Raw genomic sequence first — 18,296 nt, forward strand, 5'->3', positions numbered from 1 at the left:
CACACACACACACACACACTCACACACAGAGCCATCTGCCTACAAAGGTCAGGTCTGAGTCAAAACCCATGCTGCTCCAGACAAATCAAGCTAAACCTGATTTACTGTGTGTGTGTGTGTGTGTGTGTGTGTGTGTGTGTGTGTGTGTGTGTGTGTGTGTGTGTGTGTGAGACCAGAGACTTTATTTAAACCAAAACACAACAGAAACGAGGAAAAGAGGAAGAGCAAGGAGAAGGTTCATGGATGTGGTGAAGGAAGACAAAACATATTTGTCTTGTTAGCGAGCAAAGCAAAGCCCTGTCCTGAAAAGTACAGACACTGGAAACCTTTCTCAAGACACCAACATCGTCTTAGTGTGCACAAAGACAAGCATGCAGAGAGAAAAAGATTTTGTGTTATCGTATTTATCTGTAGGAAAACAGATGTTAGTCTGATCAGCTGACCTGCATGTGACGTGCCACATGGTTCCCACATCTTCTATCTCACATGAAGCTGAATTCTCATTAAAATCTGATACAGGTATTAACCTAATGCACCATTACTCTCTATTATCTCCAGTAATCACATGCAATAACGTGCATATTATCTTACTGTTATACATATTACATGGTTTAATTGTTATATTATTCCATATACAATGAAAATTTCACCAACTCGCCGTAATGCAGAATCAGTAGGAGCTTCATTTATCGATGCATAAAAACAAATTTCCGACTGAAACAAGGGCAGGACAATGGTATATGTTTTTATTTTGGTTTAATTGAATGATGCTTGGATACTTTTTCTTTATTCGTCCAAATTCACCCTGCATCAATGCTTCTGAGTATTTCCAAACTCCACAATATTGATTTCCTGATTGATTGGTGGACTGATACCAGTGTGGTGGCATTTTTTTTAATAAAAAAGAAGAACTACTGCTCTTCTAATTCCCTCCACTCTTCTGGGAAGATGTTCCACCAGATTTTGTTGTGTGTTTATGGATATTTGTGTTCATCAGTCACAAGTGTATAATGAAAGGCAGGTACTGATGTAGGTGAGGAGACCTGGGGTGCAGTCAGCGTTCACATTCATCCCAAAGGTGTTCAGTAGGGATGAGATCAGAGCTCTATAGCAGCAAGATCTTCCTCTCCAAAGCATGTACACCAGATCTTCAAGGAGCTCACTTTGTGCACAGGGGCATCACCATGCTGGAACAGGTTTTGGGTTTCCAAGTTCAAGTGAATGCAAAATGGCATTATAGCGCCATCTAAAGACGTCCTGTGCAATTGAGTGCTTCCAGATTTGTGGTAACAGATTGGAAAAGAACCACATAGAGCAGGAAAGAGCAGGTGTCCCAATACTTTTGGAAATATAGTGTATATTTATACACATTTGTATTTTAAGAAAGGTCACGTGACCTCTCCAGTCTTTCTTCCTTCCTTTTTTGGGGGGGCAAAAGGGCAGTAAATAATTTCAAAACAAAACAAAGCTATAAATTAATCACCAAGGCAACTTTTTTAAATTCTCCTTCTTCTCCTTCTTCTTCTTCTTCCTCTTTTTTCTTTTATTTTTAAAGGTGGGAAAAAAATTGGCGCCATTACAAAGGAGAGGCGGAGCGCGAGCTGTCGCGCGCGCGGGCGCGCAAAGTGTTTCCCGCGTTTCCCCCCTGTTTTGTACTTGCGCACGCGAGCGCAGTGAGCAGCGGCGGCAAGCGCGCGCCCCTTCTTCTGCGTAACGGTCGCTTGAGTGAAGCGGCAGTGAGGCGCGTTTTCTCCCTCTGATTTCAGGGTTTGGAGGGAAGAAGAAAAAGAGGAAGAAAAGGCAAGAAGACGAAGAGGAACTTGATGGGAGGATGAAGAAGAAGATGATGGCAGCAAACTGGCCGTTGGGAGTCTTTCTGTTTTTCCTTCAGGCTTGCAGTAAGTACTGAGCACTGAGGTACCTGAGGTGAGGTGAGGTGAGGTGAGGTGAGGTGACAGGAGCAGTTAGCCTGACCATCTTATAATATTCCTTAATTACAATATTATAAAAATGTGTGTATATTTTGTCTCATCCTTTTCGTCTTCTACAGTTTTAGTCCATTTAAAGTTTTCATTACTGTGTTTCTCGACGTACTTGAACGTAAAGCAGCAGAGAAGTGAAAACCCTGAAAGCTCTCATCCAAGATAAAATAGTTTCTTTAACATTACTACATTTTATAAATGTAAAAAACAATCCACCACCATGCTGAGGATCAGGAATCACTATGTACTTCATATTATAATTATTTTAAATTAATTAATACAGTCTACCATTACATTATTATCATAACTTGTACAGTTCTCCTGATATAATAACGTTCTGAAGGAATAATGTGTGTGTGTGTGTGTGTGTGTGTGTGTGTGTGTGTGTGTGTGTGTATTTTCGTTGAAGTCAATTGTAATGAATAATCCCCAGAGCTCTCCTTATGCCATTCAAACTGTATGGATAATAACCTCCAGTCTTCTGGGAAGATGTTCCACTAGATCTTGTAGAGATTCGTGTGGAGATTCATTCATCCACAAGGGTGTTATTAAAGTCAGGTACTGATGTGGGTGAGGTGATGAGGCCTGGTGTACAGTCAGTGTTCCAACAGTTTTGGACCTCTGTAGCAGGAGATGTTCCACTCCAACAAAGGAAAGCATACTTTCATGGAGCTGGCTTTGTGAACAGGGGTATCGTCATGCTGGAAGAGGTTTGTGTCTTTTATTTAACATGAAGGGAAAGAAACAGTTTAGGGTAGAAGCGCATAGTCGGGGTGGAAAAGGCAGGTGTCCCAATACTTTTGGCCCTATATTGTATAATACAAGATGCTTGGTTCATTTCTTAACACATACACCTATTTTACACCTATTGTACATAATATAATGCACACACACAAATATATAAATATATTCTATCAGCTTACTGAGCAGGCATTTGGGCCTGGACGGATCTATCAGGATGGAAATCATTAGGTCATTCATATTTAAGCATGAGTGGTCGGGAGAGATCAGTGTTGAAAACACTGGTGAGAACAAACAAGAATCAGTGTTATAGATAAAGGAATCGATAGAGAGATAGTTACGTGGATCAATACATAGATATTGAGACTGTATTGAAGAGGAACTCTGGGTGATGCTCCAGATGAAGTTATAAATTCAACCAGAGGTGGCAAATGTCCACACATCCATCACTTAAGTAGAAGTACAGATACTCATGTTTTAAAAGATTCGGGTAAAAGTTTTGACTACATTTTTTCATCAAAGTTTGGGCTCTGACATGTACTTAAGTAAAAAGTAGTCATTATTACTACCTGTTTTAGTGTCACGCTGGTAACTGGATCTCACGTCATATTAATATACAAAAGAATTTAAAATGTTGTTCTCTAATGAACGTATTCAGGCTGAACATCTACCATATAGAACACAAGCAGAGAAAAGATGATGATGATCAGGTGATCAGGAATGTGTCTGTTCTCACTCATGTTTACATCACTGACTCCCTCTGTCTCATCCATGTTAACCCCAGACTTCTTACTGACTTCTGCCTGCTGATTGTGAGCTTCATAAACTAGTCTACGTCTGTGGTGTGTGAGAGACAGGAAATGATACAGCAGTGGTAGATTAAAAAAGCTGCGCAATGACAAGAAATCAGTTGATGGGCTGGAAACGATGTGCAGTAAGAAGAAAAATATGGATTACCAAATAGATTAAAACTGAAGAATGGAGTCTGGTTTTATCTGGTCTGGTAAGAAGTAGAAAGTACAGATATTTGTGTAAAAAATGTAATGAGTGAAAGTAAAAAGCGAAGTCAAATAGAAAATGTATTGTATTTGTACTTTATTACTTCCCATCTCTGCATTCAACACACACGGTGCAAAAGACATCGATTATAAGGTTAAAAAATATAATATAGCAAAGTGCAGATTTTCCCAACAACCCAGAAGATTAGTACTAGATGGTTATCATTATTATTATAACAATATGAGCAAAATGTAGAAGAACACATGTTCAATCGCTCTGGGAAGATAGAGACGCTTCCTGTTGGGATGAGGCATTGTGGGATATGATGGCAGTTGGTAAAAGAGCACCCTGTGGTTTATGGATGTCTGCAGAGCTCCAGCACAAGCATGATTACCCACTCAGTGTTCGTTTTGCGAGGTTTGTAACAAAATATGTGTACTAATGTGGAAGTTCTCTAATGCTGATAGACATCACTCGTTTAGACTCTAAGCTCAGTATGGCATGGGGAAGTGGAGGGAAGTGGTAGGGTTGTGACGGCAAGCACACAGGAAGGTTAAATAACTACGGCAGAGATCTGCCAAAAACCCTATACTACTCTCCTATATGTCTAATGTCAGTCCATTTACTATTGATTTTGTTTTGTTTTTGATTTTTGTCAGCATTTTTTTCGCAATACTGTCAGACTCTGTGTTTGTCACACTCAGACAGGAATAGTGTGTATTCTTTAATTATTAAACATACAAAGTGCACTATGAAGGTATTTCTGTCTGTCTGTCTCTCCCTCTCTCACTCTCTCTCTCTCTCTTTCTCGCTCTCTCTCTCATTCACTATCTCTCTGAATTCTCAGCAGGTGAAATATTGTTTTTTCCTGCTGGTCAGCAGCTTTTGTGCTTCACATGGATTTAGAAAGGTTGGCTTCAACTCTGGTGCAGCGTTTACTATGGAAAAAGGAGTCTCATCTCACACTTTCTCTCTCCCTCTCTATTTTTCTCAACTACACACACTCTCTTCTTTCCTTCCTTCCTTCCTTCCTTCCTTCCTTCCTTCCTTCCTTCCTTCCTTCCTTCCTTCCTTCCTTCCTTCCTTCCTTCCCTCCCTCCCTCATATTTAGTCTATATAATAAGTTAAAGGAGTCAAGGAAAATGATAACGCATTTGGGATACAGTAAAAGTGATTGGGAGAAAGAGAGAGGGATGGAATAAGTCAGCAAATACAATATGGAAATACAAAATCACAGACTAGATTCCATAAAAGTCAAGCTGCAGAGATATAAATACTCAAAGTCCACATTTTGTAACAACAAACACTGAGGTGTGGACACCACATTTTTGGTGATAATTTGGATTAATTATTGAGGTTGGATAGCTGTTTAAGTGCATTAATACTAGGACTGCAACTAACGATTACTTTGTAATCTATTGATTAATCAGATGATTATTTTATCGATTCATTGAATAAAACATTTACCCTTATTCAGGGTATTTATGTACAAAAGTGTACATTAAAAAAATGCAAAAGCCAAATATTGAGTTTAACTGTCATTAATTTTGATATTTTAAAGCTTAAAGTGGCTACATGTTGAGGAGTGCATGGGTATTTATCCGTTGAACAGATTTACTCATGCTGAGCTGTTTCTTTCTGTAAAATAAATAAATAAATAAATAAATAAATAAACAAACAGTATTTGAGTATAAAAGGTGAAGCAATTTGTGTAAATCAACATTTTTATTGTTTTTAATTATAAATGCAGATGGCAAATAGACAAATATTTTTTTTAAAAATCAATATAAAATAACATTGTTTTGATAATTTTTAGAAAATACACATTTTGTTCAGTTGTGAATATATAAGCATCTAGAATATATAATTAATTTATATTGTATAATTAATGAATTGTTGTATAATAGTTAAATGATATATGCATACATTTAATATACAAACATTGAAAACAAGCATTTGAACTTACAGTAAAGCTGCAGTAAATCACGTTTAAAAATAGATAAGTTACTGTTGTAGTAGACAAATGCTATAAAAGAAGAATGGAACGGAGAAGCGCAGCGAGCTAACAGGTTTTATAATATATACTGTATATATATATATGCTGCTTCTATCCAGTGCGACTTTCCCGAAGTTACAAGGCGGCTGTGTTATCTCACTGTCACACTAACCCGTTACTTAAGCAGCCCAACTAATCGATAACGACAACTAATTTCATTATTGATTATTATCGATTTTATCAATTAGTTGTTGCAGCCCCTATTAATACAAACCCAAACTAGTTAAATGACTGCACAGCCATAGTCCTTAACGTTTTTAATGTAGCATGTTGTCTTTTTGACATGAAGTCAAAGTCAATTCAAACATGCTGAACATTTTGGATATGATGTAGTAAGGTTGATGTGTTATGTTAGAAGGAGAATTTGTGCATTCCCGATTCACCGCATGCTAATTAATCTACTTAGCCTTTGTGTACATGGTAAGTGAAACAGCATTCCAGGTGCATCACACAACCATGAAGTATGTTACATATTATCATACTTTTAATCATTTAATTGTTTTGCAAAAGCCACTGTGAAGTATGCATTATTTTCTTTCATTTGATGTTGAACAATGGGCAACTCCAAATCCAAAATGAAAGTCCAGACGCAAAATCCAATCAGGGTGGCAATGTACTTCATCCTACGCTCCCCTAAAAGCATGAGTGATATTATTATGAATAGGGCCCTCAAGGGTAAACAATTTACGGAAATCAAAAATGTTTAGCAAGATTGGCTTGACAGCAAACCATGCTGAGGTCCATTTATCTTCATGGCAGAAAGAAACGCTCAAGATTTAAGATCCTCTCAAAGAAAATGTGTAATAAAGAAAGATGTACTTTAACTCCATTAAAGCGTATTTAACCTTTGCCGTGTTTAAAATGCCGTGTGGATGATGGAAGATAATGGAAGGTGAATAAAACAAAACGGAAACCGTGTTTTTGATTAAACGATAATTGAAGCGAATGGGTCTGTGAGAATTTATATTTATGCTCCATTAACCAGCATTAAAACTACTCTATAATACACACAGTCACATAATCACACTCTATAATAACGCTAAACTCTAAATATCTTTATTTTAATACAAGAGATTAAATTATGTCTATTCGTTCAAGCTGTTGAATGTGACCCTTTCTGTGCAATAAGTAACAGCTACTTCAGGAAAGTATTTTTAGCTAAATACTTTCTAAACCTAAGTGTGCATTTTTTATATCAAATTTAAAGCTGTATTCCAAAATGTAAACAAGCTGCTATTGTAAACGTATTATGTCAGAAATAATCACTGCAGTCCCTTAAGATAAAGCAAAAATTTGCAGATGAGTTTATGAGCAATATATATTGGAATTAATAAGATAAACGTGTCTGACTACATGCTCAACTTGCCTTTTTCTTAGTAATGGTACTTTTACCTGATTAACCTATTTTTAAACCACTGTTTACATTTTAAAATAAGTTAATATTTTGTAAATAAAAACTTTTATAATATTCTCTATTTAGTTTATGTTAATGGTTGATTTTATTAAAAATTAATTTTTTATGCCTTTTCCTTGTTTTATTTTACAGGGAGAAACTGTAATGCAACAGTACTGTATAGTAATTTTTTTAAAGAAGACACTTACTATATGAAAGACATTGTAAATTATAAAAATACAGAAATTGATGAAAATTAGCTTCACCTGAATTTTCACAGGATACTTATATAGCACTTATATAGAGCTAAAAAATGGTTTGCACGAATAAGTTTTAAGGCGTTTTTACTTTTTGATTATAAATTTAAAGGAAACAACTAATCGGTTGTCAAAATAATTTAAATGTCTGCCAATCTCACAATCCTTGTCCTAAACTTGTCCAAACGTTTTTTTGAACCATTTTTTAATTCCCCAAAGTCAAATTTTATTAAAGTTTTTCGAGGTGGCTTTTAAGCAGCTTAAAGCACTTCTTTAAGGCCATTTCTATGACAGGTGAAGCGCTAGTGGTGAACAGGTCTGTGCCCTACTTTTATAAAAAGTTTAACTAACATCAAATTATGTATTTTACTGTAACGGAGAAGGCTTTGGCCCTGACTCTGGCCATCTAACACTTTGGGATTTATGTGTCAAATAGGGCAAAGGGGATTAACGTCTACACCGATTATAAATTTTCTCAAAAAAAAAAAAAAAAAAAAAGGATGAGAAAGCCAAAGGATTTTCTGCAAATGGTTTGTGGCGCTATAATTTATTAATTCAGCATGTGTCAGGAAAAGATAAAGATATGTGCTTCAGGTCTTAAATAAAGGACACATTTATTAATATATAAACATTTATTCATGGTGTTAGGGACGTTATCTTTTTAAATGTATTTATACCACACTGCACTTTATGGGTCACAAGCAACAATAATGGCGAGAAACATTTTAAAACATTTTTTTATTATATCAAACACTCACTGCCTTATCAGCGTGAAATAGGAGATGCATATCATTTTAGAGCATGTATTTATACTTTAGGAAGTTAATCAACTCTGATACAGAAAAAACAAGTGTTTTATTCTTATACAGTATATCAGATACATATATTTTAGTTTTAAAGTCTGATTCCTTTTTTTGTTTTTGTTTTCCTGGTGTCAAGATTATGCCAATAGTATTCCTATCGTATTCAGCTGAATCTGTCATGTGTCATGCACCAATTTCACGTTCAGACAGTTTAAAGTCTGACGTTGCACTGTGCTTACTTATTGCTCAAGATTACATTGGTCAAGTTTCAAGTAAATAGAAATACAGATAAATAATTATCTGCACTTACTTCTGCTCCTGCTTTTGATACATGGCTGCAAGAAAGTAAATTTGCTGTGCTTAAGTCCATTTTTCAAGTATCTGCACTTTAACAGAATATTTTCTTTCTGGGAAATGAAATTACGTTTGAATGTTTAATATCTTACTTTTCACTCCACTACATTTCAAAACATGCTGTTCATCACTACTTTTTATTTTCAATTTTTTAAAGTGAAAACATAAAGAGCGTTAAATAAGATTCTGTGGCGAGAGCACAAGTGTAACCTCACGCTTCGAGTGAGAGTGTTTGTGGAGTGAGGGTTCTCTGAGGGTGAGGGTGAGGGTGTCTGTAGAAATCTCTCTCCTTATAAAGGTCTGTTGTGCAGGAGAATGGAACACTGAACTGCATCCATTATTCACATCACTGCTTAAACATTTCTGCTTTTACTTTTCATACTTATGTCTGTTTCGAAAGTGAGAACTTTTAGTGATTTTACTCGGGTAGAAATATAAACGCAGGAGCTTTACTTTTACTGGAGTGAAACACAAGGGATTATTTGACATACAAAACACAAAATATATATTGTGTGTGTGTGTGTGTGTTTGTGTGTGTGTGTGTGGGAGGCATCTGGGCCTGACAAACAACAAAAATTACATGTGACATCATCTCGGACCAATGACTGGAGCATCATGTTCACCAAGAAAAGCAGGCATTGACCTGTCACTTATACACATTTTCACACATTACTGTAGTGTGGAGTGTTTTTTTTGATAGTGTGTGTGGTTTTTCTGTAGCTGATGAGACGTGCACATAAACATAATGTGTAAGAGTGTAAGAGTCTGTCAGCATTCTGTATGTACTGTTGTGGAAGCTGCATTCATTTACAAGGCATTTAAACATGCCTGTTGTTCGAATCTAGCGTAGTTTACCTTGTTAGTGTTGCCTCAGTTTTAGCACTGTCTTGCTTCCAGAGATGAAGCTGTCATGCCTGGCAGAAATCAATCTTAGTCATCATTAAGACATCATTATAAAGCTTTTAAGTAAAGCTTTATCATCACTCGGACAAATATTGTGACTTTGCAAAGACTAAAAAGTGAATAGTAATGAAACGCAGTGAACTAAATGATCATGTGCTCAGCAGTGGGAATTACTGCCTCCTTGTCCATCACTTTTAAATAGATTTTGCTCGTCCAATCACTGCTGCTATAGCAACGCTTGCATCCTTAGTGGATATGCCTTTCAAAAACAGATGTGCAATAATCCGCTGACCTTTTACTACTTTAACTAACCGCCCCTTTACCCTCTTTACTCGCAGTTGTGCCATGTTTTGTATTGTATTTTATGGAATGTTCAAATTTTGGGATGTATTTTATAACTAAACCACAGCCTTGTCCTGACTAATACCTCCTTCTTAAGTTTTCTAACAAACTCTGCTATCGGATGTAGTAATACCGCAATCTTGTAAAACAACGGTCGACTTAGTTTAACTAATTTTATGACGTTTGATTCCAAGTTTTTGCAACACAGCGATTTTAGATCTTTTACACATACACAGGTTGAAAATATAATAAAATATTCGGTGCATGATATATAATTTAGCATGCCAAACATGCTTACATTTAATGCCATATTGCTGCTCTTCCTATATATTGTGTCCAGTCTTCATCACATCAACACATTTATCTAGACACATTTATCTTTCTCCAACAATCAGAGAATTTATTGGAATCGATGTTAATTATTGCCGCTAGTGTAAATGAACTACTTTTTGTCCTGTCTAGGATTTTCTTACATTTAAAAGGATATTTTATATAGTGTGTGTTTGCGTCAGGTTCCCAATCAGCTGATGCTGAAGAGAAGTTGGTGGATTTTCTCCTCGGCTCAGATCGCTACAATAAGCTGATCAGACCGGCGATCAATAAAAGTCAGCAGGTCACCATCGGCATCAAAGTGTCCCTGGCTCAGCTGATCAGTGTGGTGAGTGCTACACACACACACACACACACACACACACACACACACACACACCCTGTTTTCAAACTAGACTCTAAACACTAAGTACACTCTTGTAATCCTATGCTCATTTACTCTTCTCATCACTGCAGAACGAGAGGGAACAGTTCATGACGACTAACGTGTGGCTCACACAGGTGATCTAAGCTGCAGCTCATTAATACACATATACACTGTCACACATCCTGTTGTTTAGTGTATTTAGATATGTAGGGGCTTTTCTAAACATTTTATATAAATGACTCTTGTGCCACAAAATAGATCTAAAAACTCCTGCCAATTAGGGTGAAATTTATTTCTAAATAAATATTAAATATTAATAATATTCTATGTTTTTAGGGATTGATTTGTAAATGGAGTCTAGTGCACTATGTAGTAAGCCCCTATAGTGAATAGTAAAGCATTTGGGATTAAACCTAACAATGTACTGAATAGACATGACGTGCCTACAATGAAGAAATGAAAACAGTTGCAGTATTTCAGTTTTTCACTTGAGCTTGTTTGATGTAACTATCGTTACTCTGCAGGAGTGGAACGATTACAGACTCGTCTGGGACCCAGACAACTACGACGGCATCCAGAAACTACGAATTCCCTCCCCCCACATCTGGCTTCCTGATATCGTCCTCTACAACAAGTATGCTGAAGTTCCTCTAGATAAAGTATAGGCTACATAAATAAATCTGATTTAGTTACTTGTATCTAAACGCACCTGAATCTTTTATAAAATAAATCCATGCTTGATGATCGGAAACGAAAAACACATTTATTATTGAAGGAAGTAGAAATCATGGATCAGAAAATTGAATTTTTTTGATGTATTATTTTATTTATCAAATATTCTCCAGTAGATACAGGAGTTTTGTTATTCCCAAATCCTGCAAAATAGAATAAGAAAACAGGAAGTAAATTAATTACGAGTGTTCCTTGTTAGTCAATTAGCTGACTGATTGTCACCTAGGCAACAAAATGCTCAATGTTTCGGGCTACAAGATCCAGGTCACTGTAGATTATATATGTATATGTGTATATGTATAGATGTTTTACTTTTGTCTAATTTTACACAGAGCTTTACCTCTCTGTTTAATTCCTAAAGCAAAATCAGTCATGACAGCAGGGGAGGGTGGAAACAGATGTTCAAGACGTAAATAAACTAAATGAAAAGCGGTTATTGCATGTGATCATGAGCTAATTTGATGAAGAGGCATCTCCACGGGCGGGCTGCGTAATCTCTTACTAAAATAAGCCAATGTTCGTTTTTAATTGAGGAACTGTACATGAGACTGTTCTGAAGGAGGGGGAAAATAGGACAGATTACGCACTAGCTTTGGTAAAACATTTTTACATTTTTACCACACACATACAATTACCACATTTATGCAGAAAGTTTATGGTAGAAATATACATAAAAAAAAAAAAAAAAAAATATATATATATATATATATATATATATATATATATATATATATATATATATATATATATATAATATTTATTTATATTTTATTTATTTTCTCATTTTTTATTTCAATTTAGAAAACATTATGTTGTTTTTTTTTCATTATGAGCATGTTTTCCTTTTAATTAAAAAATGTATTTTTATTTTCCTGATCTATTAAATGCTAAATGTAAATAAAAGTGGTAATTTAGTGCAGTAGTTGTTTAAAAAAAAAGTTTCCTTATTTGTTATTCCAAATTTAAATTAACTGAGCAGCCCTAAAACATGTCCTTGAGCTGACCTCCTGCCATTTCCTGTCTGTCACAGTGCAGATGGTGTGTATGAAGTGTCATTCTACTGCAACGCGATCGTCTCCAACACGGGCGATGTGTTCTGGCTTCCTCCGGCCATCTACAGGAGTGCCTGTGCCATCGAGGTCCGCAACTTCCCCTTTGACCAGCAGAACTGCACGATGAAGTTCCGCTCGTGGACGTACGACCGCACCGAGCTCGACCTGGTGCTGATCTCTGACTTCGCCAGTCGGGATGACTTCACACCTAGCGGCGAGTGGGACATCGTGTCTCTGCCAGGACGCAAGAACGAAGACCCAGACGATGCCACCTACATTGACATCACGTACGACTTTGTGATCCGCCGCAAACCACTGTTCTACACCATAAACCTCATCATCCCGTGCGTGCTCATCACGTCCCTGGCCGTTCTCGTCTTCTACTTGCCGTCAGACTGCGGTGAGAAGATAACGCTGTGCATCTCGGTGCTTCTGGCCCTCACCGTTTTCCTCTTACTCATCTCCAAGATCGTTCCGCCTACTTCTCTGGCTGTTCCGCTAATCGGAAAGTATCTGATGTTTACCATGGTGTTGGTGACCTTCTCCATCGTGACCAGTGTGTGCGTGCTTAACGTGCACCACCGCTCGCCGTCCACACACCACATGCCTGTCTGGGTGCAGCGCATCTTTCTGCACCAACTGCCTGTCTTCCTGCTCATGCGGCGACCGGGTCGCTCTAACGTGCGTGAAAGATTCCGGAGGAAACATCGCAGCAAGTCGTTCTCTGGCGACCAGTTCGCTCTGGGGGCCTGGAGGACGGCCGAGCTGCCTGAGGGCTCAGAGTTTGGGCAGAGGGTCAGAGTCAGGCAGGACACAGAGGTGGATGTGGCCATAGAGGGCGTTTGCTTCATTGCTGAACACATGAAGAACGAGGATGATGATGAAGGGGTGAGGAAGATAACAGCCGACTGAAACCACTGCTTGTGCTTTGGAAAAAATTATATTTACGGTTGCTCGTAACAACATTCCGAAGTGGGTCATTTTTTCGTGGGGGAAGAATTGGAGGGGCTTCTATTTCAGGCAGAAGTTAGCAAAGGGACCACACAGAAACACCCTAGCAACCAACTGGAATATGATAGCAACAACCTAACAACCATTTAGGGCATCATAGCACCCACCTAGCAGCATCCTAGCAACCAACCAGGTTAGCAAAACAACCACTGAGCAACAACTTAGAAACCGACTGAAATATGATGGCAGTTATCTAGCAACACCGTAGCAACTAACTAGAATATAATTGTGAATGCCTAGCAACACCTTATCAACTAACTAGAATGTTTTGGCAGTTGCCTAGCAACCAATCGGAAAGTCATAGAAACTACCTAGCAACACCTTACCAACCAACTGGGTTAGCAGAGCGACCATTGATAGACTCCGTAGAAACCAACTGGAATATGATAGCAACACCCAATACCCACTTGGAACATCATAGCCTCCACCTAGCAACCACCTAGCAACACCCTGACAACCTTTGGAACATCATAGCCCCACCTAGCAAAAGTCTAGCAACCACCTAGCAACACCTAAGAATCTAACATGAATGTGTTAGCACCCACTGAGTAACACCCTAAAAAACGCACTTGTGTGACTTTGCAGGTAATTGAAGACTGGAAGTATGTCGCCATGGTGATCGACCGTTTGTTTCTCTGGGTTTTTATCCTCGTGTGTCTGATAGGAACACTCAGCCTCTTCGTCCAGCCCCTGTTCCAGAGCTACAACACACCTGTAGCGAGTGATGAGTGAGTGAGTGATGAGAGAGTGAGTGATGAGCAAGTGAGAGGGAGTGATGAGTGAGTGAGAGAGGGAGTGATAAGCCAGTGAGAGAGGGAGTGATGAGCGAGTGAGAGAGAAAGTGATGAGTGAGTGAGTGATGAGGGAGTGTGGGAGTGAGTGATGAGGAGTGAGGAGTGATGAGGGAGTGAGTGAGTGATGAGTGAGTGAGAGAGGGAGTGATGAGTGAGTGAGTAAGTGAGTAAATGAGTGAGTGAGTAAGTGAGTAAATGAGTGAGTGAGTAAGTGAGTAAATGAGTGAGTGAGTGATTGAGTAAGTGAGTGAGTGATGAGTGAGTGATGGGGAGTGAGTGAGTGATGAGGGAGTAAATGATGAGGGAGTAAGAGAGTGAGTGATGAGGGAGTAAATGATGAGTGAGTGATGGGGGAGTGAGTGAGTAATGAGGGAATAAATGATGAGGGAGGAGTGAGTGATGAGGGAGTAAATGATGAGGGAGTGAGTGAGTAATGAGGGAGTGAGAGAGTGAGTGATGAGGGAGTAAATGATGAGTGAGTGATGGGGGAGTGAGGAGTGATGAGGGAATAAATGATGAGGGAGTGAGTAAGTGATGAGGGAGTAAATGATGAGGAAGTGAGTGAGTGATGAGGGAGTAAATGATGAGGGAGTGAGTGAGTGATGAGGGAGTAAATGATGAGGGAGTGAGTGAGTGATGAGGGAGTAAATGATGAGGGAGTGAGGAGTGATGAGGGAGTAAATGATGAGGGAGTGAGTAAGTGATGAGGGAGTGAGTGAGTGATGAGAAAGTAAATGATAAGGGAGTGAGTGAGTGATGTGTGAGTAAGTGAGTAAATAAACGAGTGAGTGATGAGGGAGTAATTGATGAGTGAGTGATTAAGTAAGTGAGTAAAAAGTGAGAGTGTAAGTGAGTAAATAAATGAGTGAGTGAGTGATGAGGAAGTAATTGATGAGTGAGCGAGTGAGTAAATAAATGGGTGAGTGAGTGATGAGCGTGTAATTGATGAGTGAGTGATTAAGTAAGTTAGTAAATTAGTGATTGAATGAGTAAGTGAGTGAGTAAAAATTGAGTAAGTGAGTGATGAGGGAGTAATTGATAAGTGAGTGAGTAAGTTAGTAAATAAGTGAGTGAGTGAGTAAGTGAGTAAATAAATGAGTGAGTGAGTAAGTGAGTAAATAAATGAGTGAGTGAGTGATGAGTGAGTGATTGAGTAAGTGAGTAAATGAGTGAGTGAGTGATTGAGTAAGTGAGTAAATAAGTGAGTGAATGAGGGAGTAATTAATGAGTGAGAAATTGAGAAAGTGAGTGAATGAGTGAGTGATGAGGGAGTGAGTAAATAAATGAGTGAGTGAGTAAATAAATAAGTGAGTGAGTGATGAGGGAGTAATTGATGAGTGAGTGATTAAGTGAGTGAATGAGTGAGTGATGAGGGAGTAATTAAAGCCATAAGTCATGAAATAATTTTGATCTTTGAAACTGTTTTTTCCTGTTTCAGCTTCAGCGTTTAATCAGCACGTGCTGCTCTAAACCCAACAGTACATCAGAACACGCATCAGTCTCAGGATCCGAATAAAAGACGGAGCTCCACCACACGTACTCACCCTGATGGGGTGAGGAAACACGCAGTGCCTGCCAGGATCTGCAGCTGTGTGGTGATGAAGACTGATTTCGCCTAATCAGGGTATTCAGAACTGTACTTATGCACTGTGAAGTCTAACAGAGACACGTTAACACACTACATTCTTACCATTTACACACCCAAATGTTTGCTCCAATACTTATTTTGCATAATGTTGTTTTTTACTACTAGGTTTATAATCCTAATATCCAGTATGGGAATTTCAGGATTTTTTCTAGGGTCTGGTTAACACTTACAAACGGCTGCAATAAAACAACTAGAAATGAGGCTGTCTAATCTAATCACATGACCATATAGGGTTTGGTAAGTGTCTTTTATATCAACAAAAAGTAAAGTGTGCATTACCTGCATAAGACTACTAGCACTTAGTATAAAGGCAATATGTATAGTATAATGGCTCATAAATATATTATAATGCATTATAATAATTTATTAAAATGTAGCATTCATTTGAGTACTGTTTATAAAGAAAATCAAGGTTGATTTAATCTTAATTTAGAGCACTACATTTACAAGGTTTTGTAGTATGATTTGTTTTTGGTAAAACTAATTTTATGTCGAGGTAAAAAAAAAAAAAGGTTGGTTTATTTGGTGATAAATAAGTGCTATAATGTGTTATAAATGCTACTTATTACAATGCATTAGGTTGACTCTTTATAATACACGATAAAGATGAAAGTAGTGGTTTTTTTTCAACATAAAATGTATTTGTCAAATGTATTTATGACCTTCATAGGAACTTTCCCATGTGTGTAAACGGACTGAAGTGCTATGCATGCAGAGAGTTACGGTTTAGTTTTTATCATCAGAATCAGAAACACAATACTTTATTAATCCCATAGGGAAACGGTTTGGATGCAGTTGCTCACAGTGAAAGTTTAAAGTCAAGATTAAAGTAAAAATAAAAATAAGACAACATGAATAAATAAAGATATTAAGGTATATTTTGTGTAAATTTGTCACTGCACTCCCAGAATTACAGCTGCACTAAGCACATTTTTCCGTTCTTATAGCCAGCCTCACAGTTCCAGGGTCACCAAATTCGATCCTGAGTTCACGTTACTGTCTGTGCCACAGCTCACATGTTCTCACCGTATCCGTCTGGTTTCTTCCCAACATCCCCCAAAAGGTTGTCACCGTGCTACACACTGCAGCTTTGAATTATTTCACAACATAATCTGTCTTTCCACCTGTCTTTTTTCTCTCTTTGTAGAAGCAGTGTTTCCAAAGATTAGTTTAGCCTCACACACATGCAAAACATTTTTTTGTTGATCTGGTGTATAAATAACTACATATATGTTTTGACGTGTCCCTTTTAATTAATTGCCTTAATGGAGATAAAGTGAAAGATGCTGTGAATTTATTTTTATTTTTTTTGTGAAATCATTTTGTCATTATTGGGGATATTAGACAATAAAATAACTTTCTTTTGTTACTAGTTACACGTTTTGTGGGTTTTCTGCCTCCTTCTTTTTCTGTCAGCGTTCTCACATTTCTGCTCCGTGTCTCTGCTAGATGTCTGTACAATCACAACAGAGTAGCAGGGAGGGAGTGAGGAGATGCAGGAGAGAAAATGGAACCAGCGTGAGGAGACTGTGTGGGATAAAGGTGGATAAACACCTTTACATTTGTTTTGTTTTTGTGTGAGAGACTTCCTGTACTTCCTGTACTAAGCAGAAGAGTGAGTTCAGTTAAAAGCTAATGTAATTAAAGAGAAGGCAGGTTTTATGTGTAAATAACTGTACAGACGCTGAATAATTGATGTGGTAGATTAGGCTGAGAGTCTACATACACTGATCAGTGGCACTGCTAATTAAACAATTTAAAATGTACACATGTCCATGTGAAATAGACCTCAGATCTGTTTAGCCACTTTAAAGGGGGTGTGGCCTATCATCCTGTCAGTGTCAATCATTGTGAAGGGGTGTGGCCTCTCATCCTGTCGGTGTCAGTCATTTTGAAGGAGGTGTGGCCTCTCATCCTGTCAGTGATAATCATTTTGAAGGAGGTGTGGCCTATCATCCTGTCAGTGTCAATCATTGTGAAGGGGGTGTGGCCTCTCATCCTGTCAGTGTTAATCATTGTGAAAGAGGTGTGGCCTCAGATCCATTTCCTCATTGTGAAGGTGGTGTGGCCTCTCGTCCTCTCAGTCTCTATAAAGGAGGTGTGGCCTCTGATCCTGTTAGTCACTATGAAGTAGGCCATTGTGAAGGAGGCATGGTCTCCTGTGACCCATGTGACAGGCCCATTAAAATAGGGTCAGGGCCTCTGTGTTTGTAACTCACCTTTTAACAGTGCTGGGATTTGAACACAGAACCTTTACACATAAACACACACCATCACCACTACCAGCAGTGACTGCACTCTCACATCGAGTCCATTACTGCTTGATATCAGTTGTTATGTTTTGCTCTGCAATGAAAACAAAGTAACAAATTGCTGTGCGAGTAATTTTTTAAAGATTTGGATCAATGCTTCAAGCATTATCACTCTCGCTCATTTAGAGACTCGGAGAACCCTTACTTCCGCTCGCTGACGGTGCTGTGTTTGCAAACACACACACACACACACACACACACACACACACAGCACTCCGGC

General features: G+C 38.1%; 2 protein-coding genes across 7 annotated transcripts in view; both read left to right on the top strand.

Annotated features, from left to right (window-relative positions):
- Nucleotides 1–10,516, top strand: part of rnf38 (ring finger protein 38) — a 38,456-nt gene extending 27,940 nt beyond the window's left edge. Inside the window, exon 14 of the transcript XR_006924798.1 lies at nt 10,498–10,516. The gene's annotated coding sequence lies outside the window, so the exon portion shown is untranslated. The remainder of the gene's footprint in view (nt 1–10,497) is intronic.
- chrnb5a (cholinergic receptor, nicotinic, beta 5a) lies at nt 1,659–17,098 on the top strand. Of its 6 annotated transcripts, none has more exons than XM_046842519.1 (7): nt 1,659–1,898; nt 10,343–10,488; nt 10,617–10,661; nt 11,052–11,161; nt 12,290–13,199; nt 13,908–14,069; nt 15,555–17,098. In XM_046842519.1, exons 1-6 carry the CDS (start codon nt 1,832–1,834, stop codon nt 14,052–14,054), a joined length of 1,425 nt encoding a protein of 474 aa, XP_046698475.1. In that variant the 5' UTR covers nt 1,659–1,831; the 3' UTR covers nt 14,055–14,069; nt 15,555–17,098. The 6 variants fall into 6 exon arrangements, with proteins under 6 accessions (XP_046698475.1, XP_046698474.1, XP_046698473.1 ...); XM_046842518.1 differs by having other exon boundaries at nt 13,908–14,054; XM_046842517.1 differs by having other exon boundaries at nt 13,908–14,050.
- Nucleotides 17,099–18,296: the final 1,198 nt, after the last annotated feature.

Source organism: Silurus meridionalis, chromosome 28, assembly GCF_014805685.1.
Source record: "Silurus meridionalis isolate SWU-2019-XX chromosome 28, ASM1480568v1, whole genome shotgun sequence".
In the NCBI taxonomy this organism is placed as follows: Eukaryota; Metazoa; Chordata; class Actinopteri; order Siluriformes; family Siluridae; genus Silurus; species Silurus meridionalis.

Bases quoted from the DNA above. Each gene is read 5' to 3' on its own strand.
- chrnb5a (XM_046842517.1), top strand. From the start codon at position 1,832: ATGAAGAAGAAGATGATGGCAGCAAACTGGCCGTTGGGAGTCTTTCTG. The intron at 1,899-10,342 runs GTAAGTACTGAG...TGTTTGCGTCAG, and splicing joins GTTTTTCCTTCAGGCTTGCA to GTTCCCAATCAGCTGATGCT. The intron at 13,200-13,907 runs GTGAGGAAGATA...GTGACTTTGCAG, and splicing joins ACGAGGATGATGATGAAGGG to GTAATTGAAGACTGGAAGTA.